Raw genomic sequence first — 18,606 nt, forward strand, 5'->3', positions numbered from 1 at the left:
AAACCTTCACTAGGGTGTTGACAGACTGCTCCAAGTCATTCTGGTTATAGGGAAGTGTAAGAGATGTTGTCTACCTTTCTAAAACCTTCACTAGGGTGTTGACAGACTGCTCCAAGTCATTCTGGTTATAGGGGAGTGTAAGATATGTTGTCTACCTTTTCTAAAACCTTCACTGTGGTGTTGACAGACTGCTCCAAGTCATTCTGGTTATAGGGGAGTGTAAGATATGTTGTCTACCTTTCTAAAACCTTCACTAGGGTGTTGACAGACTGCTCCAAGTCATTCTGGTTATAGGGGAGTGTAAGAGATGTTGTCTACCTTTCTAAAACCTTCACTAGGGTGTTGACAGACTGCTCCAAGTCATTCTGGTTATAGGGGAGTGTAAGATATGTTGTCTACCTTTTCTAAAACCTTCACTGTGGTGTTGACAGACTGCTCCAAGTCATTCTGGTTATAGGGGAGTGTAAGATATGTTGTCTACCTTTCTAAAACCTTCACTGTGGTGTTGACAGACTGCTCCAAGTCATTCTGGTTATAGGGGAGTGTAAGATATGTTGTCTACCTTTTCTAAAACCTTCACTGTGGTGTTGACAGACTGCTCCAAGTCATTCTGGTTATAGGGGAGTGTAAGAGATGTTGTCTACCTTTCTAAAACCTTCACTGTGGTGTTGACAGACTGCTCCAAGTCATTCTGGTTATAGGGGAGTGTAAGATATGTTGTCTACCTTTTCTAAAACCTTCACTGTGGTGTTGACAGACTACTCCAAGTCATTCTGGTTATAGGGGAGTGTAAGAGATGTTGTCTACCTTTCTAAAACCTTCACTGTGGTGTTGACAGACTGCTCCAAGTCATTCTGGTTATAGGGGAGAGTAAGATATGTTGTCTACCTTTTCTAAAACCTTCACTGTGGTGTTGACAGACTGCTCCAAGTCATCCTGGTTATAGGGGAGTGTAAGAGATGTTGTGTACCTTTCTAAAACCTTCACTGTGGTGTTGACAGACTGCTCTAAGTCATTCTGGTTATAGGGGAGTGTAAGAGATGTTGTCTACACTTTTCTAAAACCTTCACTAGGGTGTTGACAGACTGCTCCAAGTCATTCTGGTTATAGGGGAGTGTAAGAGATGTTGTCTACACTTTTCTAAAACCTTCACTAGGGTGTTGACAGACTGCTCCAAGTCATTCTGGTTATAGGGGAGTGTAAGAGATGTTGTCTACCTCCTTTCTAAAAGCTTCCCTAGGGTGTTGACAGACTGCTCCAAGGCATTCTGGTTATAGGGGAGTGTAAGAGATGTTGTCTACCTTTCTAAAACCTTCACTAGGGTGTTGACAGACTGCTCCAAGTCATTCTGGTTATAGGGGAGTGTAAGAGATGTTGTCTACACCTTTCTAAAACCTTCACTGTGGTGTTGAAAGACTGCTCCAAGTCATTCTGGTTATAGGGGAGTGTAAGAGATGTTGTCTACCTTTTCTAAAACCTTCACTAGGGTGTTGACAGACTGCTCCAAGTCATTCTGGTTATAAGGGAGTGTAAGAGATGTTGTCTACCTTTTCTAAAACCTTCACTAGGGTGTTGACAGACTGCTCCAAGTCATTCTGGTTATAGGGGAGTGTAAGAGATGTTGTCTACCTTTCTAAAACTTCACTAGGGTGTTGACAGACTGCTCCAAGTCATTCTGGTTATAGGGGAGTGTAAGATATGTTGTCTACCTTTCTAAAACCTTCACTAGGGTGTTGACAGACTGCTCCAAGTCATTCTGGTTATAGGGAAGTGTAAGAGATGTTGTCTACCTTTCTAAAACCTTCACTAGGGTGTTGACAGACTGCTCCAAGTCATTCTGGTTATAGGGGAGTGTAAGATATGTTGTCTACCTTTTCTAAAACCTTCACTGTGGTGTTGACAGACTGCTCCAAGTCATTCTGGTTATAGGGGAGTGTAAGATATGTTGTCTACCTTTCTAAAACCTTCATTATGGTGTTGACAGACTGCTCCAAGTCATTCTGGTTATAGGGGAGTGTAAGATATGTTGTCTACCTTTTCTAAAACCTTCACTGTGGTGTTGACAGACTGCTCCAAGTCATTCTGGTTATAGGGGAGTGTAAGAGATGTTGTCTACCTTTCTAAAACCTTCACTGTGGGGTTGACAGACTGCTCCAAGTCATTCTGGTTATAGGGGAGTGTAAGATATGTTGTCTACCTTTTCTAAAACCTTCACTGTGGTGTTGACAGACTGCTCCAAGTCATTCTGGTTATAGGGGAGTGTAAGAGATGTTGTCTACCTTTCTAAAACCTTCACTGTGGTGTTGACAGACTGCTCCAAGTCATTCTGGTTATAGGGGAGAGTAAGATATGTTGTCTACCTTTTCTAAAACCTTCACTGTGGTGTTGACAGACTGCTCCAAGTCATCCTGGTTATAGGGGAGTGTAAGAGATGTTGTGTACCTTTCTAAAACCTTCACTGTGGTGTTGACAGACTGCTCCAAGTCATTCTGGTTATAGGGGAGTGTAAGAGATGTTGTCTACACTTTTCTAAAACCTTCACTAGGGTGTTGACAGACTGCTCCAAGTCATTCTGGTTATAGGGGAGTGTAAGAGATGTTGTCTACACTTTTCTAAAACCTTCACTACGGTGTTGACAGACTGCTCCAAGTCATTCTGGTTATAGGGGAGTGTAAGAGATGTTGTCTACCTCCTTTCTAAAAGCTTCCCTAGGGTGTTGACAGACTGCTCCAAGTCATTCTGGTTATAGGGGAGTGTAAGATATGTTGTCTACCTTTTCTAAAACCTTCACTAGGGTGTTGACAGACTGCTCCAAGTCATTCTGGTTATAGGGGAGTGTAAGAGATGTTGTCTACCTTTCTAAAACCTTCACTGTGGTGTTGACAGACTGCTCCAAGTCATCCTGGTTATAGGGGAGTGTAAGAGATGTTGTCTACCTTTCTAAAACCTTCACTAGGGTGTTGACAGACTGCTCCAATTCATTCTGGTTATAGGGGAGTGTAAGAGATGTTGTCTACCTTTTCTAAAACCTTCACTGTGGTGTTGACAGACTGCTCCAAGTCATTCTGGTTATAGGGGAGTGTAAGATATGTTGTCTACCTTTTCTAAAACCTTCACTGTGGTGTTGACAGACTGCTCCAAGTCATTCTGGTTATAGGGGAGTGTAAGAGATGTTGTCTACCTTTCTAAAACCTTCACTGTGGTGTTGACAGACTGCTCCAAGTCATTCTGGTTATAGGGGAGTGTAAGATATGTTGTCTACCTTTTCTAAAACCTTCACTGTGGTGTTGACAGACTGCTCCAAGTCATTCTGGTTATAGGGGAGTGTAAGAGATGTTGTCTACCTTTCTAAAACCTTCACTGTGGTGTTGACAGACTGCTCCAAGTCATTCTGGTTATAGGGGAGAGTAAGATATGTTGTCTACCTTTTCTAAAACCTTCACTGTGGTGTTGACAGACTGCTCCAAGTCATCCTGGTTATAGGGGAGTGTAAGAGATGTTGTGTACCTTTCTAAAACCTTCACTGTGGTGTTGACAGACTGCTCTAAGTCATTCTGGTTATAGGGGAGTGTAAGAGATGTTGTCTACACTTTTCTAAAACCTTCACTAGGGTGTTGACAGACTGCTCCAAGTCATTCTGGTTATAGGGGAGTGTAAGAGATGTTGTCTACACTTTTCTAAAACCTTCACTAGGGTGTTGACAGACTGCTCCAAGTCATTCTGGTTATAGGGGAGTGTAAGAGATGTTGTCTACCTCCTTTCTAAAAGCTTCCCTAGGGTGTTGACAGACTGCTCCAAGGCATTCTGGTTATAGGGGAGTGTAAGAGATGTTGTCTACCTTTCTAAAACCTTCACTAGGGTGTTGACAGACTGCTCCAAGTCATTCTGGTTATAGGGGAGTGTAAGAGATGTTGTCTACACCTTTCTAAAACCTTCACTGTGGTGTTGAAAGACTGCTCCAAGTCATTCTGGTTATAGGGGAGTGTAAGAGATGTTGTCTACCTTTTCTAAAACCTTCACTAGGGTGTTGACAGACTGCTCCAAGTCATTCTGGTTATAAGGGAGTGTAAGAGATGTTGTCTACCTTTTCTAAAACCTTCACTAGGGTGTTGACAGACTGCTCCAAGTCATTCTGGTTATAGGGGAGTGTAAGAGATGTTGTCTACCTTTCTAAAACTTCACTAGGGTGTTGACAGACTGCTCCAAGTCATTCTGGTTATAGGGGAGTGTAAGATATGTTGTCTACCTTTCTAAAACCTTCACTAGGGTGTTGACAGACTGCTCCAAGTCATTCTGGTTATAGGGAAGTGTAAGAGATGTTGTCTACCTTTCTAAAACCTTCACTAGGGTGTTGACAGACTGCTCCAAGTCATTCTGGTTATAGGGGAGTGTAAGATATGTTGTCTACCTTTTCTAAAACCTTCACTGTGGTGTTGACAGACTGCTCCAAGTCATTCTGGTTATAGGGGAGTGTAAGATATGTTGTCTACCTTTCTAAAACCTTCATTGTGGTGTTGACAGACTGCTCCAAGTCATTCTGGTTATAGGGGAGTGTAAGATATGTTGTCTACCTTTTCTAAAACCTTCACTGTGGTGTTGACAGACTGCTCCAAGTCATTCTGGTTATAGGGGAGTGTAAGAGATGTTGTCTACCTTTCTAAAACCTTCACTGTGGGGTTGACAGACTGCTCCAAGTCATTCTGGTTATAGGGGAGTGTAAGATATGTTGTCTACCTTTTCTAAAACCTTCACTGTGGTGTTGACAGACTGCTCCAAGTCATTCTGGTTATAGGGGAGTGTAAGAGATGTTGTCTACCTTTCTAAAACCTTCACTGTGGTGTTGACAGACTGCTCCAAGTCATTCTGGTTATAGGGGAGAGTAAGATATGTTGTCTACCTTTTCTAAAACCTTCACTGTGGTGTTGACAGACTGCTCCAAGTCATCCTGGTTATAGGGGAGTGTAAGAGATGTTGTGTACCTTTCTAAAACCTTCACTGTGGTGTTGACAGACTGCTCCAAGTCATTCTGGTTATAGGGGAGTGTAAGAGATGTTGTCTACACTTTTCTAAAACCTTCACTAGGGTGTTGACAGACTGCTCCAAGTCATTCTGGTTATAGGGGAGTGTAAGAGATGTTGTCTACACTTTTCTAAAACCTTCACTAGGGTGTTGACAGACTGCTCCAAGTCATTCTGGTTATAGGGGAGTGTAAGAGATGTTGTCTACCTCCTTTCTAAAAGCTTCCCTAGGGTGTTGACAGACTGCTCCAAGTCATTCTGGTTATAGGGGAGTGTAAGATATGTTGTCTACCTTTTCTAAAACCTTCACTAGGGTGTTGACAGACTGCTCCAAGTCATTCTGGTTATAGGGGAGTGTAAGAGATGTTGTCTACCTTTCTAAAACCTTCACTGTGGTGTTGACAGACTGCTCCAAGTCATCCTGGTTATAGGGGAGTGTAAGAGATGTTGTCTACCTTTCTAAAACCTTCACTAGGGTGTTGACAGACTGCTCCAATTCATTCTGGTTATAGGGGAGTGTAAGAGATGTTGTCTACCTTTTCTAAAACCTTCACTGTGGTGTTGACAGACTGCTCCAAGTCATTCTGGTTATAGGGGAGTGTAAGAGATGTTGTCTACCTCCTTTCTAAAACCTTCACTGTGGTGTTGACAGACTGCTCCAAGTAAGTCATTCTGGTTATAGGGGAGTGTAAGAGATGTTGTCTACCTTTTCTAAAACCTTCACTGTGGTGTTGACAGACTGCTCCAAGTCATTCTGGTTATAGGGGAGTGTAAGAGATGTTGTCTACCTTTTCTAAAACCTTCACTAGGGTGTTGACAGACTGCTCCAAGTCATTCTGGTTATAGGGGAGTGTAAGAGATGTTGTCTACCTTTCTAAAACCTTCACTGTGGTATTGACAGACTGCTCCAAGTCATTCTGGTTATAGGGGAGTGTAAGAGATGTTGTCTACCTTTTCTAAAACTTCACTAGGGTGTTGACAGACTGCTCCAAGTCATTCTGATTATAGGGGAGTGTAAGAGATGTTGTCTACACTTTTCTAAAACCTTCACTAGGGTGTTGACAGACTGCTCCAAGTCATTCTGGTTATAGGGGAGTGTAAGAGATGTTGTCTACCTCCTTTCTAAAACCTTCACTAGGGTGTTGACAGACTGCTCCAAGTCATTCTGGTTATAGGGGAGTGGAAGAGATGTTGTCTACCTTTCTAAAACCTTCACTAGGGTGTTGACAGACTGCTCCAAGTCATTCTGGTTATGTAATGGTGATCTTATGATGAAACATGGCTTTATGGCAGTACAAGAAAACTACTCTGGTTAGAACGGGAATAGAGATTATATCATTCACATGTCATTCTACGATAACAGGTTACATAATTCAGCTGTGATAAAGTTGACATCTCTCCTCTCCCCTCCCTTCTAGGATGATGTATTGATGGGAACCCTGTCAGTAAGAGAGAACCTGTTGTTTAGTGTGAACCTGAGACTGGACCCTAGACATCATTCTACAGCCGACAAAATGCACAGAGTGGACAGCATCATCCAAGACCTGGGACTACAGGACTGTACCCACACCAAGGTCAGCTGGACACACACCCGCATCATTCTGCACTGTTGGATATCTGGTTAGCCTATCGAGCTAAAGGCTTTAGGAGCTAAGATGATTCTTCATGTTTTGGAGAAAGTTACTAGAACCAAATACACACACTCTCTGTGTCTCTCTCTCTCTCTCTCTCTCTCTCTCTCTCTCTCTCTCTCTCTGTATCTCTCCATCTCTCTCACTCCTCTCTCTCTCTCTCTCTGTCTCTCTCTCTCTCTCTGTAGATAGGAACAGAGTTCCTGCGTGGTGTGTCTGGGGGAGAGAGAAAGAGGTGCAGCATCGGTATGGAGCTCATTACTTCTCCTTCTCTTCTGTTCCTGGATGAACCCACCACCGGTCTGGACTCTAACACTGCTAACCATATCATCAACCTACTGCACAGGTACACACACACACACACACACACACACACACACACACACACACACACACACACACACACACACACACACACACACACACACACACACACACACACACACACACACCACAAACACACCCACGCATGTGTGTGGCCCTCTCTGTGTGTCTGTGTGTGACCCTCTGTGTGTGTGTGTCTGTGTGTGTGTGTGTGACCCTCTGTGTGTGTGTGTGTGTGTGTGTGTGACCCTCTGTGTGTGTGTGTGTGTGTGTGTGTGTGACCCTCTGTGTGTGTGTGTGTGTGTGTGTGTGTGTGTGTGTGTGTGTGTGTGTGTGTGTGTGTGTCCCAGGCTCTCTAGAAGAGGTCGGACTATCATCTTCTCCATCCATCAGCCTCGTTACTCAATCTTCAGCCGCTTTGACCACCTGACCCTGATGCACCGTGGAGAGGTGGTGTACGCTGGAGCTGCCGGCAAGGCCCTGGGCTACTTTACTGACCTGGGTAAGACATGGAGGGAGAGAGGGAGGGGAGGGGAGGGAGGGAGGGAGGGGGGAGGGAGGGAGGGGGGAGGGAGGAGGGGGGGGGGGGGGGAGGGAGGGAGGGAGGGGAGGGGAGGGAGGGAGGGAGGGAGGGGGGAAGGGGGGAGGGAGGGAGAGAGGGAGGGGAGGGGGGGGAGTGGGGAGGGGGGAGGGAGGAGGGAGGGGGGGAGTGAGGGGGGGGAGGAGGCAGCGAGAGGGAGGGAGGGAGGGAGGGAGGGAGGAGGGGTGGGGGGGAGGAAGGGGGGGAGGGAGGGAGAGAGGGAGGGGAGGGGGGGAGGGGGGAGGGAGGAGGGAGGGGGGGAGGGGGGGAGGAAGGAGGCAGCGAGAGGGAGGGAGACAGAAATTGTAAAGTGTTGTATCTCAGACTGTGTGTTGTTGTGCTCCAGGGCATCACTGTTGTTGTTGTTGTTGTTGTGTTGCAGTGTATCACTGTTGTTGTTGTTGTTGTTTTTGTTTTGCAGGGTATCACTGTTGTTGTTGTTGTTGTTGTTGTTGTTGTTGTTGTGTTGCAGGGTATCACTGTTGTTGTTGTTGTGTTGCAGGGTATCACTGTTGTTTTTGTTGCAGTGTATCACTGTTGTTGTTGTTGTTGTGTTGCAGGGTATCACTGTGAGCCGTTCAACAACCCACCTGACTTCTTCCTAGACATCACTAACGGAGAGGTTCAGTCTACACTGGACATCACTTCATTTAACTACAGTAGGACTTGTTACTTAAATGAAAGCCCTTGGCTACAATAAGGAACATAGACCATTGATTGTCCTGTTACCCTGACCTTCCTCTTCCCTCTCAAGATAAGACCCTGACCCTCCTCTTCCCTCTCAAGATAAGACCCTGACCCTGCTCTTCCCTCTCAAGATAAGACCCTGACCCTCCTCTTCCCTCTCAAGATAAGACCCTGACCCTCCTCTTCCCTCTCAAGATAAGACCCTGACCCTCCTCTTCCCTCTCAAGATAAGACCCTGACCCTCCTCTTCCCTCTCAAGATAAGACCCTGACCCTCCTCTTCCCTCTCAAGATAAGACCCTGACCCTCCTCTTCCCTCTCAAGATAAGACCCTGACCCTCCTCTTCCCTCTCAAGATAAGACCCTGACCCTCCTCTTCCCTCTCAAGATAAGACCCTGACCCTCATCTTCCCTCTCAAGATAAGACCCTGACCCTCCTCTTCCCTCTCAAGATAAGACCCTGACCCTCCTCTTCCCTCTCAAGATAAGACCCTGACCCTCCTCTTCCCTCTCAAGATAAGACCCTGACCCTCCACTTCCCTCTCAAGATAAGACCCTGACCCTCATCTTCCCTCTCAAGATAAGACCCTGACCCTCCTCTTCCCTCTCAAGATAAGACCCTGACCCTCCTCTTCCCTCTCAAGATAAGACCCTGACCCTCCTCTTCCCTCTCAAGATAAGACCCTGACCCTCCTCTTCCCTCTCAAGATAAGACCCTGACCCTCCTCTTCCCTCTCAAGATAAGACCCTGACCCTCCTCTTCCCTCTCAAGATAAGACCCTGACCCTCCTCTTCCCTCTCAAGATAAGACCCTGACCCTCCTCTTCCCTCTCAAGATAAGACCCTGACCCTCCTCTTCCCTCTCAAGATAAGACCCTGACCCTCCTCTTCCCTCTCAAGATAAGACCCTGACCCTCCTCTTCCCTCTCAAGATAAGACCCTGACCCTCCTCTTCCCTCTCAAGATAAGACCCTGACCCTCCTCTTCCCTCTCAAGATAAGACCCTGACCCTCCTCTTCCCTCTCAAGATAAGACCCTGACCCTCCTCTTCCCTCTCAAGATAAGACCCTGACCCTGCTCTTCCCTCTCAAGATAAGACCCTGACCCTCCTCTTCCCTCTCAAGATAAGACCCTGACCCTCCTCTTCCCTCTCAAGATAAGACCCTGACCCTCCTCTTCCCTCTCAAGATAAGACCCTGACCCTCCTCTTCCCTCTCAAGATAAGACCCTGACCCTCCTCTTCCCTCTCAAGATAAGACCCTGACCCTCCTCTTCCCTCTCAAGATAAGACCCTGACCCTGCTCTTCCCTCTCAAGATAAGACCCTGACCCTCCTCTTCCCTCTCAAGATAAGACCCTGACCCTCCTCTTCCCTCTCAAGATAAGACCCTGACCCTCCTCTTCCCTCTCAAGATAAGACCCTGACCCTCCTCTTCCCTCTCAAGATAAGACCCTGACCCTCCTCTTCCCTCTCAAGATAAGACCCTGACCCTCCTCTTCCCTCTCAAGATAAGACCCTGACCCTCCTCTTCCCTCTCAAGATAAGACCCTGACCCTCCTCTTCCCTCTCAAGATAAGACCCTGACCCTCCTCTTCCCTCTCAAGATAAGACCCTGACCCTCCTCTTCCCTCTCAAGATAAGGCCCTGACTCTCCACTTCCCTACAGACCCTAACCCCTACAGACCCTAACCCCTACAGACCCTAACCCCTACAGACCCTAACCCCTACAGACCCTAACCCCTACAGACCCTAACCTTAACCCCTACAGACCCTAACCCCTACAGACCCTAACCCCTACAGACCCTAACCCCTACAGACCCTAACCCCTACAGACCCTAACCTTAACCCCTACAGACCCTAACCCCTACAGACCCTAACCCCTACAGACCCTAACCCCTACAGACCCTAACCCCTACAGACCCTAACCCCTACAGACCCTAACCCCTACAGACCCTAACCCATACAGACCCTAACCCCTACAGACCTTAACCCCTACAGACCCTAACCTCTCCTCTCTTCTCTAGATGGTGAGGAGAACAGTGACAACAGAAACCTTCTGGCAGTGAGCTACAGACAGTCTTCTCAGTACCAGAAGGTGGTGGAGGAGCTGGACCATGTGACGCAGGGTCTGGAGGGAGGGGTTGGAGGTCAGGGACAGAAGGCTGACTACGTCACCTCCTTCTGGTACCAGGTCAGCTAATCACTGAGCTCTGTCTGAACCCTCACAGCGAGAGTTCTACAAAAATATAGAGTGGAGGATTCTAGAGTTGTAGAGTTGAGAGTTGTAGAACTGTAGAGCTGAGAGTTGTAGAGCTGAGTGTTCTAGAACTGTAGAGCTGAGAGTTCTAAAACTGTAGAGCTGAGCTTTCTAGAACTGTAGAGCTGAGCGTTCTAGAACTGTAGAGCTGAGCATTCTAGAACTGTAGAGCTGAGCGTTCTAGAACTGTAGAGCTGAGTGTTCTAAAACTGTAGAGCTGAGTGTTCTAAAACTGTAGAGCTGAGTGTTCTAGAACTGTAGAGCTGAGCGTTCTAAAACTGTAGAGCTGAGCGTTCTAGAACTGTAGAGCTGAGCGTTCTAGAACTGTAGAGCTGAGCGTTCTAGAACTGTAGAGCTGAGCGTTCTAAAACTGTAGAGCTGAGTGTTCTAGAACTGTAGAGCTGAGCGTTCTAGAACTGTAGAGCTGAGCGTTCTGAAACTGTAGAGCTGAGTGTTCTAGAACTGTAGAGCTGAGCGTTCTAGAACTGTAGAGCTGAGTGTTCTAGAACTGTAGAGCTGAGCGTTCTAGAACTGTAGAGCAGAGCGTTCTAGAACTGTAGAGCTGAGCGTTCTAGAACTGTAGAGCTGAGTGTTCTAGAACTGTAGAGCTGAGCGTTCTAGAACTGTAGAGCTGAGCGTTCTAGAACTGTAGAGCTGAGTGTTCTAGAACTGTAGAGCTGAGCGTTACTATGGAGTGTTTGTGTGTTTGTTTGTGTGCTCTGAGTTTATGAGTAAGTTGTAAACTCATGATGAACTTTGGGCAACTTTGCGCTGTATGAAAAGTGTGTGTGTTCTCTAGATGTGTGTTGGTGTGACTGTATTATTATATCATGTGTTGTAGAGGAGGATAGTGAGACTGTATTATTATATAATGTGTTGTAGAGGAGGATAGTGTGTATTATTATATAATGTGTTGTAGAGGAGGATAGTGTGTATTATTATATAATGTGTTGTAGAGGAGGATAGTGTGACTGTATTATTATATAATGTGTTGTAGAGGAGGATAGTGTGACTGTATTATTATATAATGTGTTGTAGAGGAGGATAGTGTGTATTATTATATAATGTGTTGTAGAGGAGGATAGTGTGTATTATTATATAATGTGTTGTAGAGGAGGATAGTGTGTATTATTATATAATGTGTTGTAGAGGAGGATAGTGACTGTATTATTATATAACGTGTTGTAGAGGAGGATAGTGTGACTGTATTATTATATAATGTGTTGTAGAGGAGGATAGTGTGACTGTATTATTATATAATGTGTTGTAGAGGAGGATAGTGTGACTGTATTATTATATAATGAGTTGTAGAGGAGGATAGTGTGACTGTATTATTATATAATGTGTGTTTGGAGACAAAACGGATGGCACTGTGATAGACTACATCCAATTTGCTGAGTAGAGTGTTGGAGGCTATTTTGTAAATGACATCGCCGAAGTCAAGGATCGGTAGGATAGTCAGTTTTACGAGGGTTGTAGAGTGTTGTAGAGGAGGATAGTGTGACTGTATTATTATATAATGTGTTGTAGAGGAGGATAGTGTGTATTATTATATAATGTGTTGTAGAGGAGGATAGTGTGACTGTATTATTATATAATGTGGTGTAGAGGAGGATAGTGTGTATTATTATATAATGGGTTGTAGAGGAGGATAGTGTGTATTATTATATAATGTGTTGTAGAGGAGGATAGTGTGTATTATTATATCATGTGTTGTAGAGGAGGATAGTGTGACTGTATTATTATATAATGTGTTGTAGAGGAGGAAAGTGTGACTGTATTATTATATAATGTGTTGTAGAGGAGGATAGTGTGTATTATTATATACAGTAATGTGTTGTAGAGGAGGATAGTGTGACTGTATTATTATATCATGTGTTGTAGAGGAGGAGAGTGTGTATTATTATATAATGGGTTGTAAAGAAGGATAGTGTGTATTATTATATAATGTGTTGTAGAGGAGGATAGTGTGTATTATTATATAATGTGTTGTAGAGGAGGATAGTGTGTATTATTATATAATGTGTTGTAGAGGAGGATAGTGTGACTGTATTATTATATAATGTGTTGTAGAGGAGGATAGTGTGACTGTATTATTATATAATGTGTTGTAGAGGAGGATAGTGTGACTGTATTATTATATAATGTGTTGAAGAGGAGGATAGTGTGTATTATTATATAATGTGTTGTAGAGGAGGATAGTGTGTATTATTATATACAGTAATGTGTTGTAGAGGAGGATAGTGTGACTGTATTATTATATAATGTGTTGTAGAGGAGGATAGTGTGACTGTATTATTATATAATGTGTTGTAGAGGAGGATAGTGTGACTGTATTATTATATAATGTGTTGTAGAGGAGGATAGTATGACTGTATTATTATACAATGTGTTGAAGAGGAGGATAGTGTGTATTATTATATAATGTGTTGTAGAGGAGGATAGTGTGTATTATTATATCATGTGTTGTAGAGGAGGATAGTGTGACTGTATTATTATATAATGTGTTGTAGAGGAGGAAAGTGTGACTGTATTATTATAGAATGTGTTGAAGAGGAGGATAGTGTGTATTATTATATAATGTGTTGTAGAGGAGGATAGTGTGTATTATTATATACAGTAATGTGTTGTAGAGGAGGATAGTGTGACTGTATTATTATATAATGTGTTGTAGAGGAGGATAGTGTGACTGTATTATTATATAATGTGTTGTAGAGGAGGATAGTGTGACTGTATTATTATATAATGTGTTGAAGAGGAGGATAGTGTGTATTATTATATAATGTGTTGTAGAGGAGGATAGTGTGTATTATTATATACAGTAATGTGTTGTAGAGGAGGATAGTGTCACTGTATTATTATATAATGTGTTGTAGAGGAGGATAGTGTGACTGTATTATTATATAATGTGTTGTAGAGGAGGATAGTATGACTGTATTATTATACAATGTGTTGAAGAGGAGGATAGTGTGTATTATTATATAATGTGTTGTAGAGGAGGATAGTGTGTATTATTATATAATGTGTTGTAGAGGAGGATAGTGTGACTGTATTATTATATAATGTGTTGAAGAGGAGGATAGTATGTATTATTATATAATGTGTTGAAGAGGAGGATAGTATGTATTATTATATAATGTGTTGTAGAGGAGGATAGTGTGTATTATTATGTAATGTGTTGTAGAGGAGGATAGTGTGACTGTATTATTATATAATGTGTTGAAGAGGAGGATAGTATGTATTATTATATAATGTGTTGTAGAGGAGGATAGTGTGTATTATTATGTAATGTGTTGTAGAGGAGGATAGTGTGACTGTATTATTATATAATGTGTTGAAGAGGAGGATAGTATGTATTATTATATAATGTGTTGTAGAGGAGGATAGTGTGTATTATTATATAATGTATTGTAGAGGAGGATAGTGTGACTGTATTATTATATAATGTGTTGTAGAGGAGGATAGTGTGACTGTATTATTATATAATATGTTGTAGAGGAGGATAGTATGACTGTATTATTATACAATGTGTTGAAGAGGAGGATAGTGTGTATTATTATATAATGTGTTGTATAGGAGGATAGTGTGTATGATTATATAATGTGTTGTAGAGGAGGATAGTGTGACTGTATTATTATATAATGTGTTGAAGAGGAGGATAGTATGTATTATTATATAATGTGTTGTAGAGGAGGATAGTGTGACTGTATTATTATATAATGTGTTGTAGAGGAGGATAGTGTGACTGTATTATTATATAATGTGTTCTTGAGGAGGATAGTGTGTATTATTATATAATGTGTTGTAGAGGAGGATAGTGTGAGTGTATTATTATATAATGTGTTGTAGAGGAGGATAGTGTGACTGTATTATTATATAATGTGTTGTTGAGGAGGATAGTGTGTATTATTATATAATGTGTTGTTGAGGAGGATAGTGTGTATTATTATATAATGTGTTGTAGAGGAGGATAGTGTGTATTATTATATCATGTGTTGTTGAGGAGGATAGTGTGTATTATTATATAATGTGTTGTTGAGGAGGATAGTGTGTATTATTATATAATGTGTTGTAGAGGAGGATAGTGTGTATTATTATATCATGTGTTGTTGAGGATAGTATGTATTATTATATCATGTGTCTTAGAGGAGGATAGTGTGTATTATTATATAATGTGTTGTTGAGGAGGATAGTGTGACTGTATTATTATATAATGTGTTGTAGAGGAGGATAGTGTGACTGTATTATTATATAATGTGTTGTTGAGGAGGATAGTGTGTATTATTATGTAATGTGTTGTAGAGGAGGATAGTGTGACTGTATTATTATATAATTTGTTGTAGAGGAGGATAGTGTGACTGTATTATTATATAATGTGTTGTAGAGGAGGATAGTGTGACTGTATTATTATATAATGTGTTGTAGAGGAGGATAGTGTGACTGTATAATTATATAATGTGTTGTTGAGGAGGATAGTGTGTATTATTATATAATGTGTTGTAGAGGAGGATAGTGTGTATTATTATATCATGTGTTGTTGAGAAGGATAGTGTGTATTATTATATAATGTGTTGTTGAGGAGGATAGTATGTATTATTATATAATGTGTCTTAGAGGAGGATAGTGTGTATTATTATATAATGTGTTGTTGAGGAGGATAGTGTGACTGTATTATTATATAATGTGTTGTAGAGGAGGATAGTGTGACTGTATTATTATATAATGTGTTGTAGAGGAGGATAGTGTGACTGTATTATTATATAATGTGTTGTAGAGGAGGATAGTGTGTATTATTATATAATGTGTTGTAGAGGAGGATAGTGTGTATTATTATATCATGTGTTGTTGAGGAGGATAGTGTGACTCTATTATTATATAATGTGTTGTAGACGAGGATAGTGTGTATTATTATATAATGTGTTGTAGAGGAGGATAGTTTTATTATTATATAATGTGTTGTAGAGGAGGATAGTGTTATTGTATTATTATATAATGTGTTGTAGAGGAGGATAGTGTGACTGTATTATTATATAATATGTTGTTGAGGAGGATAGTGTGTATTATTATATAATGTGTTGTAGAGGAGGATATTGTGAGTGTATTATTATATAATGTGTTGTAGAGGAGGATAGTGTGACTGTATTATTATATTATGTGTTGTTGAGATGGATAGTGTGTATTATTATATCATGTGTTGTTGAGGAGGATAGTATGTATTATTATATAATGTGTCTTAGAGGAGGATAGTGTGTATTATTATATAATGTGTTGTTGAGGAGGATAGTGTGTATTATTATATAATGTGTTGTAGAGGAGGATAGTGTGACTGTATTATTATATAATGTGTTGTAGAGGAGGATAGTGTGACTGTATTATTATATAATGTGTTGTTGAGGAGGATAGTGTGTATTATTATATAATGTGTTGTAGAGGAGGATAGTGTGACTGTATTATTATATAATGTGTTGTTGAGGAGGATAGTGTGTATTATTATATAATGTGTTGTAGAGGAGGATAGTGTGACTGTATTATTATATAATGTGTTGTAGAGGAGGATAGTGTGTATTATTATATAATGTGTTGTAGAGGAGGATAGTGTGTATTATTATATAATGTGTTGAAGAGGAGGATAGTGTGACTGTATTATTATATAATGTGTTGTAGAGGAGGATAGTGTGACTGTATTATTATATACTATGTTGTAGAGGAGGATAGTGACTGTATTATTATATAATGTGTTGTAGAGGAGGATAGTGTGTATTTTATGTAATGTAGAGGAGGATAGTGTGTATTATTATATAATGTGTTGTAGAGGAGGATATTGTGTGACTGTGTGTATGTGTCCTCTAGATAAGGATAGTTTGTGGTCGTACGGTGATGAACTCTCTCCGGAATCCCCAGACGTCGTATGCTCAGCTAGCCCTCAACATCTTCTTCGCTCTGCTGGTCGGCCTCATCTACTACCAGATCCCCCTGACTCTACCTGAGGCCCTACAGAACAGGTACCTGTCCACAGCTAGTCTTAGCTACGTGGTCCTCTGTAGCTCAATTGGTAGAGCACGGCGCTTGTAACGCCAGGGTAGTGGGTTCGATCCCCGGGAACACCCATATGTAAAAATGTATGCGCACGTGACTGTAAGTGGCTTTGGATAAAAGCGTCTGCTAAATGGCATATTATTATTATATATTATTATTATTACATCTATTGTTATCCTACAGGTCAAAGGCATTATAGTCCTGTGTGTGTGTCCCATAAAGTGAGTCTCCTGGAATACACTCATATCAGCATCAGATGATCAGATCAGCAAATAACCTGCAACCTATAGGTGGGATAGATACTGATGGATCTCTATAACCTGTAACCTATAGGTGGGATAGATACTGATGGATCTCTATAACCTGTAACCTATAGGTGGGATACATACTGATGGATCTCTATAACCTGTAACCTATAGGTGGGATCCATACTGATGGATCTCTCTCTCTCTCTCTCTCTAGGATGGGAGCATTCTTTTTCCTTATCATCAACATGGTGTTTGGGAATCTTTCTGCTGTGGAACTCTTCATCAATGAGAGAGCTCTGTTCATGTGAGTCTGTGTGTGTGTGTTCTGACTCTCTCTGTGTGTGTGTGTTCTGACTCTCTCTCTCTGTGTGTGTGTTCTGACTCTCTCTGTGTGTGTGTGTGTTCTGACTCTCTCTCTGTGTATGTGTGTTCTGACTCTCTCTCTGTGTATGTGTGTTCTGACTCTCTCTCTCTGTGTGTGTGTTCTGACTCTCTCTCTCTGTGTATGTGTGTTCTGACTCTCTCTCTGTGTGTGTGTGTTCTGACTCTCTCTCTCTGTGTGTGTGTTCTGACTCTCTCTCTCTGTGTATGTGTGTTCTGACTCTCTCTGTGTGTGTGTGTGTGTTCTGACTCTCTCTGTGTGTGTGTGTTCTGACTCTCTCTGTGTGTGTGTGTTCTGACTCTCTCTGTGTGTGTGTGTTCTGACTCTCTCTGTGTGTGTGGGTTCTGACTCTCTCTGTGTATGTGTGTTCTGACTCTCTCTCTCTCTGTGTGTGTGTTCCAGTGGCGATTTTAGCATGTCAATCTTGGTGGGGCCCAACAAAAGACACTAAACAATACATTGATTGCACCATAACGGTGACAAACGGTGCCCACAAACTGTCAGGACCTCCATAAAGCTGTCCCAACAGCAGAGTCCCAACACCTTACCACTGCTACACCTGGCTATCAGCGGAGCCTTGTCTGGCAGCGAAACAGTTCATTCAGCCTCATTTACTGCCTTAAAAAAAAAAACATAGCTGATATGGATGACTTGCTTAAACAAATGTGGTTTCTACTGACAATTGAGATGTCCAAACTACCGTAGGATAAATAAAGGGGGCATATAAGCAGACAATGAAATCTTCGATGATGACATTTCTCTAAAACAGGCTATAGACTACACGTGCACCACCAAGTCAGAACAGTAGGCTAAGTTAAGAGGGGGAAAGGGACCAAATTATAAGGTGAGGCACATGGGCTACTGACAGCTTACTACACAACATACACTTAGTATTACTTTCTTAGCTACAGTATACATATCTCCCTGGCGGTCCTTCGAGGGCAAACTTTGTCATCAAAGTCTGGCATTCTCTGGATTTATGGTGCTTTCAAGACAACTGGGAACTCTGAAAAAAAAACAATGTCGAATCATGATGATGTCAGTGATCTCTAGAAAGAGGCCCGAGTTCCCGATTTACAATTCTGAGTTGGATGACCGTACAAACGTATTTTCCCAGTCGGTCGGAGCTCATTTTTTCCCGAGTTCCCAGTTGTCTTGAACTCAAAGAAGTCAGTTTTCCCAGTTTCGAGTTTCCAGTTGTTTTGAGCGCGGCACAAATCATGCTTCATTGACAGCATGGCCAATGTTGAATGTTTATCATTTTAAACTTGGCAAAGAGACCCTTAATCCCAGATTTGGGACCACACAGCCACTCCACTGAATAGCAGGCTAGTGATTGCTTTGCAATGCTTGCAGTTAGCCACTGATTTCTTCCAAACCACTCATTGTTGAATTTGCGATTTCCATCTTGTTGTTTGATGTTTATGTCCAATGGCCGATGAGC

At 42.1% G+C, this 18,606-nt stretch overlaps 1 protein-coding gene across 1 annotated transcript in view; it reads left to right on the plus strand.

The window, feature by feature from the left end:
- abcg2b (ATP-binding cassette, sub-family G (WHITE), member 2b) overlaps positions 1–18,606 on the plus strand; it is a gene marked incomplete at its 5' end in the record, with an annotated part of 43,712 nt that overhangs the window by 18,513 nt on the left and 6,593 nt on the right. Inside the window, 7 exons of the mRNA XM_084200532.1 lie at positions 6,437–6,592; positions 6,838–6,995; positions 7,324–7,475; positions 8,114–8,212; positions 10,264–10,430; positions 16,347–16,498; positions 16,995–17,084. Of these exons, the coding sequence (XP_084056658.1) occupies positions 6,437–6,592; positions 6,838–6,995; positions 7,324–7,475; positions 8,114–8,212; positions 10,264–10,430; positions 16,347–16,498; positions 16,995–17,084 (974 nt within the window). The remainder of the gene's footprint in view (positions 1–6,436; positions 6,593–6,837; positions 6,996–7,323; positions 7,476–8,113; positions 8,213–10,263; positions 10,431–16,346; positions 16,499–16,994; positions 17,085–18,606) is intronic.

This window comes from Coregonus lavaretus (genome assembly GCF_964263955.1).
Source record: "Coregonus lavaretus genome assembly, contig: HAP1_SCAFFOLD_1269, whole genome shotgun sequence".
Taxonomy (NCBI): Eukaryota; Metazoa; Chordata; class Actinopteri; order Salmoniformes; family Salmonidae; genus Coregonus; species Coregonus lavaretus.